The following is an 18,727-nucleotide window of genomic DNA, read 5'->3' as shown; positions in this document are numbered from 1 at the left end:
TTTCCTCCAAGTAGATTTCAAAATGTATGGGAAGATGGGAGCTATCTATAATACTATCAATGATAAAAAATGTATTAAATAAATAAAAATGTATGGAAAGCAATGGGTCTGATGATCACAGAGATGATGGGTGACATGTGAAATTTCAATAAGGTAGATTGGATCTATTTGAAGAAAGAACAGAGATTTAGAACTTAATCTCTTTTCCTACCCAAGTGTGGTGAAAGATTTCCTACAGTACTTGGCTCTAAAGCAGTTATACAGATGTGCGGTCATTAAGTGGGGAGAAGAAACTATCTGGCGAGAAAGGTAAAGTGAAAGCTCTTGAGAAAGATTAAGAGAGCAGTTCAAATCAGTGAACATTTACTAGGTGCCAGTTGTGTGCAAGGAGTTTCACTAGGTTTCACAGGAGAGGAGAGGGAGCATTTGTTCAGTGCTCTCCTATGTGGCTGGCCCTACACAAAGCACTTGACACACTTTAACTCATCTTATTCTTACACTATTCTGAGAGGTAGTTATTTACCTCCATTTTATAGATGAGAACACGAAGGCTCTAAAAAGCTAGGTGAATTTGCCAAGCCCGGTTTAGTAAAGGAAGAAGTAGATTCTAGTTTACGTCTGTTTCCAAAGCCCATATTCACTCATTGTTACACACATTGCTTCCTTTTCACTCAGCAATTCTGTGAAGTAGAAGCATTCTTTTTTTTTTTTCTTGGTGAAGAAGCTAGAGAAAATGTGGGTGATGTACATGGACATCATGTGACCAGTGAGAGAACAAGGAATTACGTTCATCTGCCTTTTACTGATTCTTACTATGTACCAGACCTATACATATCTCACGACTCTATGAAGAGAGTAATTGTCCACACAAGGCAGATGAAGAAGTCAGACCTTCAGTTTCCTGCTAGTCATCCAGGCCAGTTTTCACTCTCTCCAGCACTTTCCAGGCACAATTACAGAATGACACATGAAGGCACACATGTGAGAGCTACAAGAAGGAAATTCAGGCACTCAGAGGGGTCTGGAAGTGGGGTTTGCCCTTGAACCACTTCTTGGTACTGTCCAAATGTCTTTAGGCAATAGGTGGCAGATCAGCTTGCAGCAGTAATGTGCACAAAACAAGTGCAAAGAAGGACATCTTCATCCTCAGAGCCTCCGAGCAAGCAGTAGGCGTGTTGATATTCAATCTGTGAGCCCTGAAGGCTGTACATGACAGTTTGTGCAGAGTACCAAGTGACCAGATGTGCCTGCCAGACTGTGATGGCTGTCAGTGAAAAGATGCAAATTCTGATCTTTTGAATACTTGGCTCAGTGGGAATATTCTAAGAGTAATCGATAACATAGGCTGGATCAATGAGTAAGTCCAGGTAGATGAACAGAGAAAGGTAACTGTTTCAAAATGCCTTTAGCAACCCAGTCTGCAGATTGTTATTGGTGGGACTATCGGTGAGACAGGTGTTGGGTTCATACATTTGCATAACAAAATGTTTTTCTTGTGGCAGCAGCCCATATAATAATTGGTGCCATCTGTATTTATCTGTTGAAGTTTGATTTCTAATATGAATTCAGAGAATCTGGTGCTAATTTCACAGTGCCCATTTTATTCTGAGGGTGCTTGACATTGGAGAGAGAGTCATCATTTCAAAGGAAAATAAAAATTGAAAGAAAATGTTAAAGTAGTAACAGATGTAGCTTTTGCCTCATGGATCATTTTCATTTCTGACCACATAAAACAAAGTCAGGGCCACACACCTGTCCTACAGAACCGGTTCTTCAGAACAGTTAGCGGGAAAACCCAGCTAGACAGGAAAGCCCACAGGCCCTGGCAACATACTTACAATTCTCTTTTGAAAGACACAGCTCTCCCTAGAACTGGGGATCAAACCCCCAACCCAGGTATGTTCCCTGACTGGGAATCAAACCAGCAACCTTTCAGGGCACAAGATGATGCTCAACCAACTGAGCCACAAAACGTTCTCTTTTCTTACCTTTTAACCAATTAGTAGAAATCGGAGTTTGGCATAAACTTCTTATGGTCCCTGATTCAACTACCATCTGAAAAAGCAGAAACCATTTGTGTTGCATATTTAGTTTGGATTTGTTTCTAAGGGGGAAAGGGAAAACAGACAATTGTATAAAAACTTAGTTTTTCAAAATCTAAGACAATTGGAACATTCTAACAAAAACTGTCTTAAAACCATAAGACAGTCCTTTACAATGAACACTGTAAAATCAACCTTACTATCTCTAGCAAATACAGCACAAATTGCAAACATTTAAAATCAATGTTCTAGATGGACTATGTATGTATACTTTTACTATTTCATATTTTTACGCCTACAGGTCCATGATGACCTTCAGCAATTAAAGGAGAAATTAGCCGACTTCCCATCTGAAGAAGGAGAGACCCTAGACATTCAGAATCTTAAAACAGCAATCAAACGGACTGAAATGGGGTTAAGAGTAAGTAGAACTTTCAATATTAAATAAAATACCAGAGGAAACGAAGATGCCTCAAGAAAAGAATTGTGGTTCTCACAGGACTCTGTGAAATCCTATAACAGAGAGGGATTTAGGGTGATCATCAGCTTGTTCTCATCCCTTTTTTAAATGGTAATGATGATTAACTGATTGATTCACATCCTGTCACATCCCACAAAGAATTTAAGGTATTGATAATGTCAGATTATGCAATGATAACTTCAAAAATGTGGTTTGAAAAAAAAGAATTTTAAAAATAACCACTATTAGTCCAAACAATATGTCTGACCAAAGGGGATTCATGCCAAGACATCATAGAGAGTTTCTATCAGATTCACTCGAGAAATAAGAGTTGACTTTCCCTAATAGCTTAAGTATTTTGAGAATAGACATTTTTTAAAATATAGTAACCTAATGGGTAAAACCAAAGAAATATACCAATTTTGAAACAGAAATAAAGTAAATCAGGATTTCATAATTATAGACCAGTGATCTTCAATCTTTTTCATTTCATGGTCCACACATAAACTAATTACTAAATTTCTGCAGCACGCCAAAAATATATTTTTTGCCGATCTGACACAAAAAGGTACCATTTTGGTGTGTGGACTGTTGTCATTGTTTAATTTGACAAGCTCAGGGAAAAGAGGTCAGTGCCCCTGACGAAATAGGCAGATAGTGCATGTTTTAAAAGTTATTGCCGCAGACAGGCTGAAAATCGCTGTTATAGACAGATCTTAGGGCGGGGAGAATCCAATCTTCAGACAAGAATAATATGCAATTGCCAAACAAGGTTGTATCTCCAAGGGAAACAAAAACACTAACTTAAAAACTATCTGCATCCCCACATTCACTGCAGTATTATTTACAATAGCCAAGACATGATAGCAACCTAACTATTCATTGATAAAGAGAAATATATATATATATACACACAATGGAATATTACTCAGTCATAAAAAAAGAAATCTTTCCATTTGAGACAACTTGGATAGACGTCAAGGACATTATGCTAAGTGAAATAAGCCGGACGCCCCCCCCCCCCCCGAAAAAAACTAATACTGTATAATCTTACTTATATGTGGAATCTAACACTTCCCCCCACCCCCCAAGAACATCTGATACAGAAAACAGATTGCTGGTTGCTGGAAGTGGGGGTGGGTGAAATGGGTAAAGGTGGTCAAAAGTTCAAATTCCAGTTATAAAAAAACAACTTCTGGGGATTTAATGTTCAACAAGATGACTATAGTTAAAAATACTGTACTGTATATTTGAAACTTACTAAGAGATTACATCTTAAAAGATCTTAAAAGAAAAATATTTGTAATCAGACTTATTGTGGGGATCATTTCACAATATATACAAATATCGAATCATTATGTTATACACCTGAAACGAATATAACGTTATATTTCAATTTCTTTAAAACTAAAAACAAAATAAAATACAGCAAGAATGTAGGAGTCCATGGATCCAAACAAGGACCATATCTCCATCTTCCAGCTCTCTGTCAGTACCCTTGCTCTTGCCTCAGACTTTCATGCTACCATATTCTGAGCTTCATCTGTCAGCTCCTGAGGCTGTGAGACGTGTGCTTGATTTTGTAGCCTCAGCAGACTAGCACACATTGTCCTATTTGCCCGGTGGTGAGAGGGCTGGACTCAGCTGGAGTCTTTGGGTTGGCCATTTTCAATGTTACCTGAAGGCCAAATTCTTTCCTCGGTGCTTGCTTGACGTCCTGAAAGAAAAAAAACATTACTCCATATCTGCATTGCCTAGTAAATTTACCTGGCTAAGCAATTTACTGACTATTGTGCATAGTTTCACTTGTGAAGAGTGCTACAGGTCACTCAAGCTTTGAGTCTCAATGCTTTTTGGGATAAAGTAATTTGGCCTTGAGGTGCCTAATTATACCTTAGGCTTTTAATAAACACATAGCATGTTGTGTCTTTTGGCTTAATTACACAATTCAGAGTGTTAACCTAATGAAATGAAGTAAATTAACTGAGTATCTTAAGTCCACTATAATGACCTAAACTTTTAACTTTTCTGTAACAGATTCACATTGAGAAGTATTTAAATGTTGTAAACCATCAAGTGTTAACGACTCCCATTAGTGAGAATAAGTTATTTTCTCCCCACACTTCCCAATGGTAAGTAAAATAGACATTTATGGATCCAAATAAGTACAAAAAAGTAACTTTCCTCACTCAGATGAAATGACTGTAAAGACAAAATTTTATTTGGCTTTTTTGATATCCTAATTTCAGTAGAAGTTTTGCACAAAAAAGTCAATGGAAAAGATTATGTTTTGCAAATATTGTATAAAGGATGCTTATTATATGAAAAAAGTTAATGGCACAATTTGGACTTGAATAGTTTATTCTTGGTTACATTTATTGAGTTCTCATGCTTGACACCCTATCAGTGATTTTAGGGTCATATTTTGGTGTAATTCCTTTTTATCTTTTTAGTAAAATGTTCCCAAAATTTAATTCCTGAAGGAAAATTTTTGTTTGTTTTTTGTTAATCCTCTCCCAAGGATATTGTTCCCATTGATTTTTAGAGAGTGGAAAGGAGGGAGGAGGGAGAGAGAGAAACATCAATGTGAGAGAGACACATTGATTGGTTGCCAGGCTGGAGAATGAACCTGCAACTCAGGTAGCACCCTTGACTGGGAATTGAACCCGAGACCCTTCGATGTGCTGTTCAATGCTCTACCACTGAGCCACATGGGCTAGGGCTAAAGGAAATGTTTTAATGCAAATCAGTTTTTACGCTATTTGGATTGCATGGCTCTTTCTTTACAGTTTTTAGCATATGTGCTTTATTGTAAAGATGATTTTGGTGTCCGGGGTAAAAAAATAAATAAAATAAAACTTGCTTGAAATATTCATTATGTAAATACATCCTAAGAGATGATTTATTAAAATTAGAATTGAGTTCAAGAGAAATGACCTTTCCTCACCTTGGGCCTCCTTATACATTTGCCTCCTCAATTTCTTTGTAAATTAAGGTTTTGTACTCAGCTTAAAACCTTTGTGGCCCATATTTGCATGGTAAATATATGCAATAAGTCCAAGGTTAAGGTCTATAAGCTTTTAGAAACTGTGACTTTAGTAAAACATGTGCAATGAAACCAATATTACCATTGATAAAAAGAAGAGTTAAGTTACTACAGCATATTTCTGGTCACACAAAAAAATCACCAAACTTCTAAATAAAGACCCAAACACTTCTAGTATTGAACACAGAAATAAATGTGAGCTATACACATATTTAAGGATGATTAATGAGAACAAGTAAGGTGATTATTGTTGTATTTGTTCATTCCAGTTCAAGGGTGCAGGGGCAGAGTCTATCTGGGCAACTCAGGGCTCCAGGCAGGACCCACCCCGGACAGGACATCCTTCCATCACAGGGCCGTTCACACACACACTCACTTAGACGGGGGCATTTTAGGAACGCCAGTTCACTTAACCTGCACATGTTTAGAATGTTGGAGGAGACTGAGGCCCTGAAAAAAACCCATACAGACATGGGAGAACGTGCAACTTCCACACAGACAGTGGTCCTGGCTGGGAATCAATTTTTTCTTCTTCTTATCAACATTATAATGAAATAATGTGGAACAAAGTGACATTATCCTAGGACCTGCTGTATCAAGTAAGTGAATAATATCAGACAGTGAGGTCAAGTGTCAGAAAAGGTGCACAAAGAATGTTGGATATCTATAGACATAGTCAAGTCCCAGCACTCAGAAGAACCCTGGGTTACACTGCACCTGACTCCCTTTCCGCCATGTAAAGATAGTGCCACCGGCATTCATCATCCTTGGGTAGAGACAGCCCTTCCCTAGTCTGTCTAATTTTTAGTCATTTATATCTTCAATTTTTTAAATTTGGGAATAAAAATATGACCTGCAAGTAGGTTAATATACGTAATCTTTTAAAACAAGGAAACTGTATGGAAAATAATAAAAGGGATTCTTGGGTAAGAAAATGTTGGAGGTTACTTTACAAATTTATATAGATGCTTAGTTCAAAAAAATCAAGAGTACCCATCAGGCAAAGTGGAAGGCCTGTTTAGAAACAGCCAGGAGATCTTGAGAGGTGAAGGAAGTATGTGGCCAAAGGATGAGGCATGCAAACAGCAAGTAAGAAAGCCGCCAAATGGAGGAGCTGGGGAAAGAAAACAGGAGAGTCTTCCCCAACTCTAATGAAAGCTCTCCTTCCCCAAGCTTTCCCTTTGTACTCTCACGTTGGCAAAGAACAGAGAGCCTGGCTATAGATTTGTAGGTTATGACAGCTAAAAAGAATGAACTAGGGAGCAATTGCAGCAAACAGATTCTGGTGAGACCTTTTTTTTTTCCCACTTAAGTTCTTTTTCTATTTATTTTTTAATCAATCTTTATTGTTCAGATTATTACTGTTGTTCCTCTCCCCCCCCCCATAGCTCTCCTCCACCCGGTTCTCACCCCACCCCATGCCCTTACTGCCCCCCATTGTCCTCATCCATAGGTGTAAGATTTTTGTCCAATCTCTTCCTCCACACCACCCCCACCAGAACTGTCAGTCTACTCCCTTTCTATGCCCCTGATTCTATTATATTTACCAGTTTATTCTGTTCTTCAGATTTTTTATTCACTTGATTTTTAGATTCGCTTGTTGATAGATATGTATTTGTTGTCACTTTGTTGTTCATAATTTTTATCTTTACCTTCTTCTTCCTCTTCTTAGAGAATACCCTTCAGCATTTCATATTATACTGGTTTGGTGGTGATGAACTCCTTTAGTTTTTTTCTTGTCTGTGAAGTTCTTTATCTGACCTTCAATTCTGAATGATAGCTTTGCTGGGTAGAGTAATCTTGGTTGTAGGTTCTTGCTATTCATCACTTTGTATATTTCACCACTTTGTATATTTCATCACTTTGTGTATTTCATCACTTTCTGGCCTGCATAGTTTCTGTTGAGAAATCAGCTGACAGTCGTATGGGTACTCCCTTGTAGGTAACTAACTGTTTTTCTCTTGCTGCTTTTAAGATTCTCTCTTTCTCTTTTGCCCTTGGCATTTTAATTATGATGTGTCTTAGTGTGGTCCTCTTTCGATTCCTCTTGTTTTGGGTTCTCTGCACTTCCTGGACTTGTAAGTCTATTTCTTTCACCAGGTAGGGGAAGTTTTCTGTCATTATTTCTTCAAATAGGTTTCAACATCTTGCTCTCTCTCTTCTTCTGGCACCCCTATAATCCGGATGTTGGTATGCTTGAAGCTGTCCCAGAGGCTCCTTACACTATCTTCATATTTTTGGATTCTTTTTGCTTTTCTGGTTGGGTGTTTTTTGCTTCTTCATACTTCAAATCTTTGACTTGATTCTTACGATCCTCTAGTCTGCTGTTGGATCTCTGTATATTATTCTTTATTTCAATCAGTGTATGCTTAATTTCTGATTGGTCCTTTTCATATCTTTGAGGGTCTCTAAATTTCTCATAGGTTTCTAGAAGATTCTTGAGTAACCTTATAACCGTGGTTTTGAACTCTATATCCAGTATTTTTCTTTCATCCATTTCTTTCATTTGTGACATGTTTCTTTGTCTCCACATTTTGGCTGCTTCCCTGTGTTTGTTTCTATGTACTGGGTAGCTGTTAAGTCTCCTTGAGTTGATAGAGTGGCCTTGTGTGGTAGGTGTCATAGGGCCCCATGGCTCAGCCTCCCCAATCACCTGAGGTCGACGCTCTTGGTGCACCCCTTTGTGGGCTGTTTGCACAGTCTTGTTGTAGTTAACCCTTGATTGCTGTTGGTATCACTGGGAGGATTTGACCTCCAGGCCAATTGGCTGTGATGACCAGCTGTGTCTACACTGGGAGATCTGTTGTGCAGGAGACACCCTTATGGGACAGGACTTGCTTCAGTGGGGCTTTGGTGCTCACTGAGTCTGCCCCTTGAGTGTGTATCTTATGGATGTGAAGAGTTGTAATCCGTTATGGTCTCACTCTGACTACTGGGTACACTGGCTCTTGGATCTCCAAGGAGGTGCAAGGTCAGCCACTGTCTGGGGCCACCCTGCAGGAGCTACAGAGACATCTGCAGGTTTCTCCTCTTTGTATGGGGTTTGGAAGTGCCCAGACGAGGCCCAGCTGTGAAGCAAGGCCGCTGCTGCTGCCAGGTAGTGGGCCTTCTTTTGGAACCTCTGGGGCTCTCTGACCCAGCTGCCTTTTGTTTTAGGCAAAAGGACAGGCCATTCATATGCAAAAGCTGATGTGTACAGCTTGGTGGGGTTGTACATTGGGTGGGGCGGGGTCTTTGGGAATCACCAGGGCAGAGCAAACAGTAATGGCTGCCCTGAACTTGAGAAGTCTCTGGTTCTCTGCATCCTGCGCACCCATGCAGGAACAATGCTCGCTGGGAGCACCTCTAAGAGTAAGCTGCCCTCATGTTCCTGTCCCGATGCCAGACTGTCCAGTTACTTTATTATCAGAACAATATTTCTTTCTCTTGCTAAAAAAGGTGACTAATTATAATGTCCTGGTTGTTTAACCTTGGTAATCATGATGACTTTATACTGACTGTAGCTAATATCCCAAAATTTGCTCTACACTTCGGTGAGATTCAGCATTAATGCTGGTTAGATGGAAGTCCATATTTCAGTTACTCTTTCAAAATTTTTTTTTAAGATTTGGGGGGACTGACTTTTCATAAGTTCAATGGGGTTATCATTTTTACTTTCCAATGTATCTGTGGAAAAGCTCGTGTTAGGAATAAAAGTGTCAGTTTTGCCATTTTCTTGTTTGTCACTGATGCTTGTTATCGTTATCACTAAAAAATACAGTGTTTTTTTGTAAGAATCTTTTAAAAACATTGGTCTTTTTTAAGGATTAGTTTAGTTAAAATGAAATATTATGGCTCATGAATGTACTGCAGGAGTGATCCACACTCATGTGGTTCTTCAACTGTGGTTTGCAATCCTCTTTCACTGGCTCCCAGATGGGGCCCTGGAGTCTGCATTTCAACAAACAAACTCATTATTCCTAATGTAGACAATGTGTGCCTGGGACAGGCATGACTCCCTAGAATCAATATTCTTTTGGCCACAGAGATGGCTTGCCTCTGTCTGATGAAGAGCCTGGTCCTGGAAATTCTGCTACCCTGATGCTATGAAGGGTTGGAGTAAGCCTCGTGCACTGGGATTGAGCCAGGAGTGGGACTTGGCAGTCAGGCTGGTAGGACTGTCAATATCTGCTTAAACTGGAAGTATCAGAGGCCAAAAGTTCAGGGCAGCAGCTCCTCCTGAGAGGAATGGCATATAATAAAGATGGTAGATCTCTGTTGCTCCTTTGACAACAGAACACACAGTCCCTATGAGTAAATGAGAATCAACATTGTCCCGATACTTGGGGCTTCATTCTGTCTGTGGAAACCCAGGGAATCTTGAGAGTTCACTCCAAATGACTTCTCTCCCTGGGTATATTTTTAACAATGATTTACAACAGACATAAAATAATTATCATCCTCATTATCATCATCATCATCATCATGCATTTCATCACCGTCAATAATTTTATGACATTCAACAGTTTTGCAGAGGACTTTTTAAAAGCCTATGATGTAGATATTTACCCTCTCCTTTCAAAGATGTAAAACTGAGGCTCCCATGAGCCCCAGGTCACACAGGTGGTCAATGGTGAGTCTCAGATTCAAGTTCTATCAAATGTCTACAATTACTATCTTCTCCTACACCAGAGCTGCCTGAAAGACAGGAAACCTCATTTTCACAAAAGACCGTTTTCCTTTTTAGAAAGTCTTGCTCCAGGGAAAATCTGGTGGTTTTGTCTAGTAGAAACAAAAACCAGTAGGTACACAAAGTGATAATAATGGATGCCAGCAAATGTAAGATTTTCCTAGCAGTCATTCAGAAAACAATGATAAGAACATTATCAAAAGTGGCATATTTTCTCCAAAGAGCTCGAAATGCTTTCACGTTGTTTTCCAAATAGGTTACACTGTTATCTGCACTCTGTCAATGATTCTTCTGTGTTAAAGTGTGGTTCTTCCTCTTATCATTACCAGCTTTCACAGATTTTATGGCTTGCGATGTCTGCTCACACTGTTCTTAACGACCACGCTTTGCTTATTGACACCAGGAGGGTGACTACCATCTGTACCAGCACTACCAGAACTGCACAGACATCTTCATTTTACATTCTGTTGTGCTAGTGTCTGAGTGGGGGTGGCGGGGAACAAGTACAAAGCAGATCAATAATAGTGAGAAACATTGAGAGATAAAGAAGAGGTTTCTGTTAATGGTGGGAGGAGGTTAGAAGGTACATTTTTGCTCAGTTATTCACACACCTTGGAGCCCATCTCTTCTGGGTTATTACAAAGCAGTCTGCAAATCCCACTCGGAGAGAATATGACTGCTTCCTACTCATAGAGAGAGATGAAGAATGGGTAACAAGATATCACCACGTCACAATCTAGGTGAAGAGTATTTGGGTGGCTCTCTGTTCTTTCAGTTTTTCGGTGGGTTTGATTTTTTTTAAAAACAAAAAATAAAATTTAAAAAAGCATCATAAAATTAAAAATAACAACTGGAAAAACATTTGCAGCAGATATGATATAAAAATTAATAATGGTCTTAAATACAAAGAGCTCTTGACAACAAAAAATACTTGACATAGACAAAAGGACATCAACAGAGAAATGCAAACAGCCAGTATATATGTGAAACATATTAAACCAGGAAAATGCACGTTAAACAATATATTACTAATACTTCTTCTTTACAACTGGCAAAACAGATCACTTAAACTACCCTAATACTTAGTGCTCATGAGCGGGCAGCAGGATGGCCATACTTTTCTATTACTGGTGGAGGCATAAAGTTCTTAAAGGCAATTTTTTCAAAATATGTGAAATTTTTTAAATTATTATTTTTAATTTAGTAGTTATACCTTTAGGAATTTATCCTAGGAAATAAGGAGCCATACAGGAATCTCTGTATAAGTTTATTTATTTCAGTGTTACATCTAATACCAATAAATTTTGAAAATACCTTAAATGTTAACAGTAAAATAATGATTAAATCTATAATATATATGTGTATTATATATCTACTAAAGTAAATATTGTCCAATAAGTTTTAATGATCTAGAAAAAACTTTCACAGTATATGTTGAGGGAAGGGAAAGCAGGATACAACATTATATCTCAATGCAAATTCACTTATAAAAACATAATTCATGGAAGGAAAAGGCTTCATAGGAAATATACTAAGAGTGGGAAGGGTCTGAGCAGAGGGGAGGAAAGGGGGGAAATGGGAGACATATGTAATACTGTCATGTGTATATATATATATATATATATATATATGATAATATGCAAATTGGTCAGGACACTGTCATGTAATGACGGATAAGCAGGCTGCGTCCCCGCCCCCCTGCACTGGCCTGGGAGTCCGCAGGCGTGTGGGGATCCACAGGTGTGCGGTGGTCCGCAGGCCTTCGCCATGGCCTGGCCCAGGGGTCCACAGGCCTTCCCCGGCTCTGGCCTAACTTTTTTGGCAATTCATCACGGAGCCCTGGATGGGTGGGTGCGGCCTACCTCTTTGGGACAATGGATCACGGGGCTCCCGCACTGTGACGAGGCATAGGCCAGGCTGGGGGACACCCCCCCCCCAGTGCACAAATTTTGTGCACCGGGCCACCAGTGTGTGTGTGTGTGTATATATATATATATCAAGTTCCATTTCTAGGAAGATGATGTAGACATACCCTATTCCTTCTTCTAAGTACAGCTAAAATCCCTGGGCATTATATATATAACAAAGTTAAGAAGACTTTGAAGGATGGAGAGGAGGTACACCAGTTAGGAACCTTGGGACACAAGGAAGAATATGGTGGTGAGGTCCCTGGGTTTTCTTTTTGCTTCGTATATCCCATAAGTGACCTGTATCATTTTCCTTTCTCTAAAGAATTTCTTTTAATATTTCTTGCAAGATAGTTCTCAGTTTTTGTTCATCTGAGAGCATCATTATTTCCCCTTCATTTTTGGAGGATAATTTCACTGGAGACAGAATTCCAGGTTAGTGGGTTTTTTCTTCCCATCCTTCTAGTCTCTTCTTGCTGGCATGGTTTATTAAGAGAAATTCAATGTAATTCTCATCCTTGTTCTTCTGTAGGTAAGTTAGATTTAATTTTCCCACAGTTCCTGATATTCTGTTCTGTTTGTTCGGTCCTTTTTCTCCTTGCATATCAGTTTTGGAATTTATATTGACATTTCTTCAAGCTCACTGATTCATTCTTTGGTTGTATCCTTGATAATCCTATCAAAGGCAATCTTTATTTCTTAGAGTGTTTTTTATTTCTAGCATTTCCTTTTGGTTCTTAGAGTTTTTATCTCTCTGCTTACATTACCCATCTGTTCTTGCAACTTGTCCACTTTTCCTATTAGAGCTCTTAGCATATTAATCTTGGTTATTTTAAATTCCAAAATCTATGTTATATTTGAATCTGATGCTTGCTTTGTCTCTTCAGACTTTTTTTAAAAAATTGATTTCAGAGAGAGGGAGGAAAGAGAGAAAAGGAGAGAGAGAGAGAGAGAGAGAGAGAGAGAGAGAGAGAGAGAGAGAGAAATTGATCACTTCCACATGCACCCCAAGGGGGGATTGAACCCACAACTCAGACATGTGTCCTGACCAGGAATCAAACCCACTGCCTTCTAGTGTACAAGATGACACTCCAACCAACCAAGCCACACCAGCAAGAGCCAAACATTTTTTCTTGCCTTGTCATTTTTTTGTTGATGTATTAGGTAATAGGAATAGAGATAAGTAGGCCTTCATGTGTTTACTGTCTGCTGTAGCTGTAGGTGTCTGAGGCTTCCATGTCCTCCACTATCCGTTTGTCTTCCCTGTTGTCTTTGGGTTTCCCTAGAAACTCCTTCCTAAATGGAGTCTGCGCCTTGCATCGTCCTCTATAGATACAGTGTGTGTTGGAGGGAAGCGTTTGATAATCCTGTGATTAGGTCGCAGTCTGTTGGTAGATCTATGTCCCTGGATTGTTACCTTCACAAGTTTTTCTCAGCATTTTACTCCTTACTTGAGACAGGAAGACTGAGGAGGTTGGAGTTAGCTAACTGCCCTTCCTCAGGTCAGATAAGGCTTCGGTAAAATAGTTTGCCTTTATGACAGAGAACAGAACAAAGAACAGAATCCTCTGGGAGTATTTTGAAATGGTTTATTTTCCCTTCTCTCTGCTGGTAGCAGGAGGGGATTTTTCTCTGTTGTTTACCATGAGACCATGTGGGGCTCCTGGAGGTAAAGGTCATGAAAGTAGGGCCCTCCCTAAGACCTGGCCCCTTGGAGTTTTTAACTTTTCAAGCTAACTCATAGAGCCTCCAGGGATCTGTCGATTGGAGTTAAAGTGCTCTTGCCAGTACCAGCTTCAGCAGCAGGCTTCCACTCTTGGGCTTTCTCCACCTCTCTCTAGTGTGCTGGGCAGCAGCAGTTCTCTCTATGATCTGAATTCTCTGATGGATCCAAGATGAGTTGTTTTTTTGATTTGTTCACCTTTTCTTCTTGTTGTACAGTTGGGAGTCTTAGCATCTAAGCTCTCTACCTGTTGGGGTGAAACCAGAAGTCCATAAATTACTTTCTTTTTCTTTTTTTAAAATATATTTTATTGATTTTTTTACAGAGAGGAAGGGAGAGGGATAGAGAGTTAGATCAATGAGAGAGAAACATCGATCAGCTGCCTCCTGCACACTCCCTATTGGGGATGTGCCTGCAACCAAGGTACATGCCCTTGACCAGAATCGAACCTAGGACCCTTGGGTCCGCAGGCTGATGCTCTATCCACTGAGTCAAACTGGTTAGGGCCATAAATTACTTTCTAATGATAATTTGGCACAAGTGGATATCATAGTGGAATCAAGAGATTGAGATTTATTGATCTTAATTATGTTGACCATTTTAAAGAACTGCTTTTAAATTAAAAATGTTAAGACATACATATACTCATTCTTACAACGCTATTTTGTTTTACATTGGTCTTTCATGGAACTGCCCACTGCTTAATAAGAAGGATCTGTAACTATCTTTGATTTTTAAATCTTTGTAATTACATTAAATAGTAGAGGTTTAAAGAATATAAGTATGAACTGCTTTGGGGACCAGCATTTTAGATATATTTAACATTGGCTACCCTGTGATTTGATTTTATTAAACAAAGTACAGCATATTGTGTTTTTCTTTACCAAGGAATGCTTTATAGTTCAGTAATTATGTCATTTGTGCATCATATAAACTCAGCCAGACATAGAGATTTATATTCATGCTATAATGGTCTTTATCAGACTTGGAAGTTCATATGCTTAATAAACAACTGCAGTTTTATGCTGATAAAAATGCTAAAAATTGGTCTAATTTATTATAATTACCAATAGAATATTTCCTGTAAAATCTAATTGATATTCTGTTCTCAAACTATGATGCATTGCTTTTAAATTATAATTTGTGAAGCTTTTAAGATAGCAAATTTGATTTGAAATTATTATTTTTCTTTAGGTTGATTCCAACTGTAATTGATCAGAAATTATTTATTTTCCCTTTGGAATCTGAGGGTAAACTTTGGCCACCCCAAAGACAGTGTGTATTTCCACATGCCTTTCCAAGAACAAAGGTAGGAATCGAGAAATCTGTAGAAACAGAGTAATTAGTGGTTTGCTAGAGGCTGGGAGGAAGGGTGAAGGGGAGTGACTCTTATGAGTACCAAGTTTCTTTGAGGATGATAAAAAATGTTCTGGAATTTGATAGTGGTGACAGCTGCACAACTCTGTGTCTGTACTAAACACCGTCCAGTTGTACTCTTTAAAAAGGAGATTTTAAAGTGTACGAATTATATCTCAATAAGGCGGTTAGAAAAAAAGTTAAGAGTAAAGTTGGGAAATTTGATTTGTGTCTAAATGAGAAAACATGTCATTGTTTTTTCAGATATTCATGGTATGGTCAGTTTCTCTGACAAGTGCTTTCTTCAGAAAGCAAAATAAATCAGAACAGAATGCCTTCAAATTTTAAACAGAGTCCTAGAAAGAAAGTTTCCAGGTGGCAAGAATAAAGCTCAAGAGGTGTCTGACTTTGCCTCCTTGGGGTGGTCTTTTAAATTTTCTCCTGTTTCCTCCCTGACTCACCAAGGGTAATAATAGCTCCCTTCCCTTCAGTACCAGGTACTGTTGTCAGTGCTTTGGGAATACTAACTCGTTTAACCTTCAGAATGGACCTAGGATGAGGTGTTGTTATCATTACCTTCATTTTATTGATGAAGAAACCAAGGTACAGAATGTTAAAGAAATTGCACCCTCTTGCAATCTGGGACCCCTTGTGGGATGTCAGAGAGCTGGTTTCGGCCCAATCCCTGCAGGCCAGGCCAAGGGACCCACTGGTGCACAAATCCATGCATCGGGTCTCTAGTATGCATATAAGATCTTTGGTTAACCTCTTCCTGCCCTCCCCTCTTCCCATGAGATTCATCAGTCTGCTCCATGTTTCCATGCCTGTGCGTTGAGCATATGCCGCCTGGTGGTCATTGTGCATCATACCTACCAGCTGGTCGGCTGATCAGCCTGTCTCTTAGGCTTTTATATATATAGAAGATAGATAGATAATTTATATACTATAAAATTCAACCTTTTAAAAAGTATTTAATTCAGTCATTTTTAGTATATACACAAAATTGTACAGTCAACACATGGTATCCTTTTTATAACTGTTTATATTAACTTGTATTTTTCTTTCATCACACTTACCACAATTTGTAATTAGATATTAAGTTGTATGGTTTTTTAAAATGTCTGTCTTTCCACTAGATTATAAGGAGGGCAGGATCCATGTCAGTTTGTTCATTGCTCTATAATTTTAGGGGACTCTTGATAAATGTTTGTTGAATAAATAAATGAAACCACCCCAGTAGGGTCTAAGGGTGTACTCGTCCCCATAAAATACTAGTCCAGGCTACACTCCCAAAGCAGCCTACTCCCACCTTTGTCATTGTACTGGGTTTGTCCAGCCACTCCCTGTGGCGTATGTACACTGTGCCAAGGACTGTTAGAGCCACACGGGGATGAACAGCTTGGACTAGATCCCTACTTTCACAGAGCTTGCTCTAGTTGGGGGAGGGGAAACAGCTCATTGATAAGAAAATACCAGGTAATAATAAAGGCTTTGATGAAAAGAGAATGCTGTGATAAATGGAGCTTAAACTTCTTTACTATTAAGTATCTGCTTCAGTTAAATTTGTATTTTTTTTTTTTTGTCAAGAATCTCAGGAGGACCACAGTTGGTCCACAGACAGAAGATTTGAGATCTCTGGTTTACAAAGACAATAAAGTAAAATATCTGAAATTAGGACTGTTGTTGAATGTATAATCGCTTGATTCTTCCAGAAGAAGAAAAAAATACCATGGCCAGAAATTTACTTTCCTGAAAGAGTTCTGAATCCTGATAAAGATAAGGAGTCTAATGTGCTGAGTAGAACCCCGGGTTCTTTGAAATGCTGTGAGCATGGGTGAGCTCTATTTAGGAAGGGGCAAGGACTGGTTTCCCATCCCGATTTTACCTCTAGCGCCTGGACCCCTACTGCTGTTCTATCTCTAATATCAATGACATCTGCTTAAAGATGCATAACCGCCCACACGAAGCAGAGCCCTGATCTTGCATTGCAAAGTCAATGACAAACAGTGCTGTTTTGCCAGCTGCTCCAGCAGGCCTACTGCACCAACTCAAACGCTTGAAGTATTAAGCAGTTGTGAAATCCGACTGGGATATTATTACCTTTAATTGCCCACAGCCAACCTTTCAAACTAGGTAAACCCCAGTTGCTTCTTTAAGCTCTGGTTCTCCAAAGTTGATAGCAGTTTTTGGAATTCCATTTTACACCAACACACTTAGGGGAAAAACAATTAGGAATTGCTCCATTGTAATAAAGCATCATAATTAAGAATTGTTTATTAATTTTCTTTTACATTTGAAAAAGCCGTATTCTGATGGCTTGTGTAATTTAGCTCCCTACCAACACCAGCCTAAACCCTCTATGGGCACCTTGGGCATGTGTACTCCTAACAGTCAAGGAAAGGGTTTGAAATAAACACAAAAGATAAAGAAGAAGGAGGGAGAGAAGGAGAAAGGCTTATAGGCCAAGAAAGTATTTGATTTCCTTGTTGTGTCTGGCAAGTTAAGTCTGAAGGCAATTTGAAAATAGACATTTCTAGCCGAAACCGGTTTGGCTCAGTGGATAGAGCGTCGGCCTGCGGACTGAAGGGTCCCAGGTTCGATTCCGGTCAAGGGCATGTACCTGGGTTGCGGGCACATCCCCAGTAGGAGATGTGCAGGAGGCAGCTGATCGATGTTTCTCTCTCATTGATGTTTCGAACTCTCTATCTCTCCCCTTTCTCTCTGTAAAAAATCAATAAAATATATTTAAAAAAGAAAATAGACATTTCTAAACTGTTGAGATCAGAGGACCAGCTTGGAAACATGATATACTTGGTACATTTGTGGAACAGGGAAATAAAGCCATCTCACTGCTTGAATTATTCTCTATATTAATTCATAAAATGGGTGCTTTATCAATGAAACACACAAAAACTGTGTGATTGAATATGATGCAGCCATGTGCAACACCTGTGTCTTAGATGGAAGAATCTTTAATTTTGTGAATTGGGATCTAATTGAGAAAGTGATTCTCAAAATCTGATCAAAACGAAAGTTTTGAGGATATCTGACATGATCCTGTTAGAAATAAGGCGAGCCCCCAAGTTCAGGGGCCCTGGTAGAGCACAAACCAGACTCGGGAGCCAGGCAGCAGGCAAACATCTTTATTTCTACGTAGAAGGGTGCGCACACATGGTCTGGAAGCCGCATACCAACCTAGCAGGCGGGCTGCTCAGCTTTATAATCCCTGACCCGTGTGACCTGTCCCTTGCTCTTGATTGGAGCTCAGGCTCACGGTCTTTCCAGATTGGCTAATTCAAAGGGAGGGGTTGGCCTTTGCTGTTTCAAGCCGGTGACCCCCAGGAAACTGCAAGCCATGCGGCCAACATGGCAGCTGCCAAGTCAGGCAGCCCAAAATGACGGCTGTCTAAACTGTTCTTTGACAGAAAAGATGATTTGTTTATTCTCACAATCCACATGGTGAGAGAGCAAAGAAGGCAAAAGCCAGGGCCAGTAAGGGTTGCTTCAGAGGTTTTCCCTGTGAG

General features: G+C 39.4%; 1 protein-coding gene across 1 annotated transcript in view; it reads left to right on the top strand.

Moving 5' to 3' along the window:
- IQCH (IQ motif containing H) overlaps window positions 1-18,727 on the top strand; it is a gene marked incomplete at its 5' end in the record, with an annotated part of 200,887 nt that overhangs the window by 7,421 nt on the left and 174,739 nt on the right. Inside the window, 3 exons of the mRNA XM_081088533.1 lie at window positions 2,344-2,463; window positions 4,540-4,634; window positions 15,042-15,156. Coding sequence (XP_080944659.1) covers window positions 2,344-2,463; window positions 4,540-4,634; window positions 15,042-15,156 — 330 coding nt within the window. The remainder of the gene's footprint in view (window positions 1-2,343; window positions 2,464-4,539; window positions 4,635-15,041; window positions 15,157-18,727) is intronic.

Source organism: Myotis nattereri (assembly GCF_964212035.1).
Source record: "Myotis nattereri genome assembly, chromosome: 1".
NCBI classification, from domain to species: domain Eukaryota; kingdom Metazoa; phylum Chordata; class Mammalia; order Chiroptera; family Vespertilionidae; genus Myotis; species Myotis nattereri.
The sequence above is the reverse complement of the archived record's forward strand: the minus strand, read 5'-3'. Positions and strand labels throughout refer to the sequence as shown.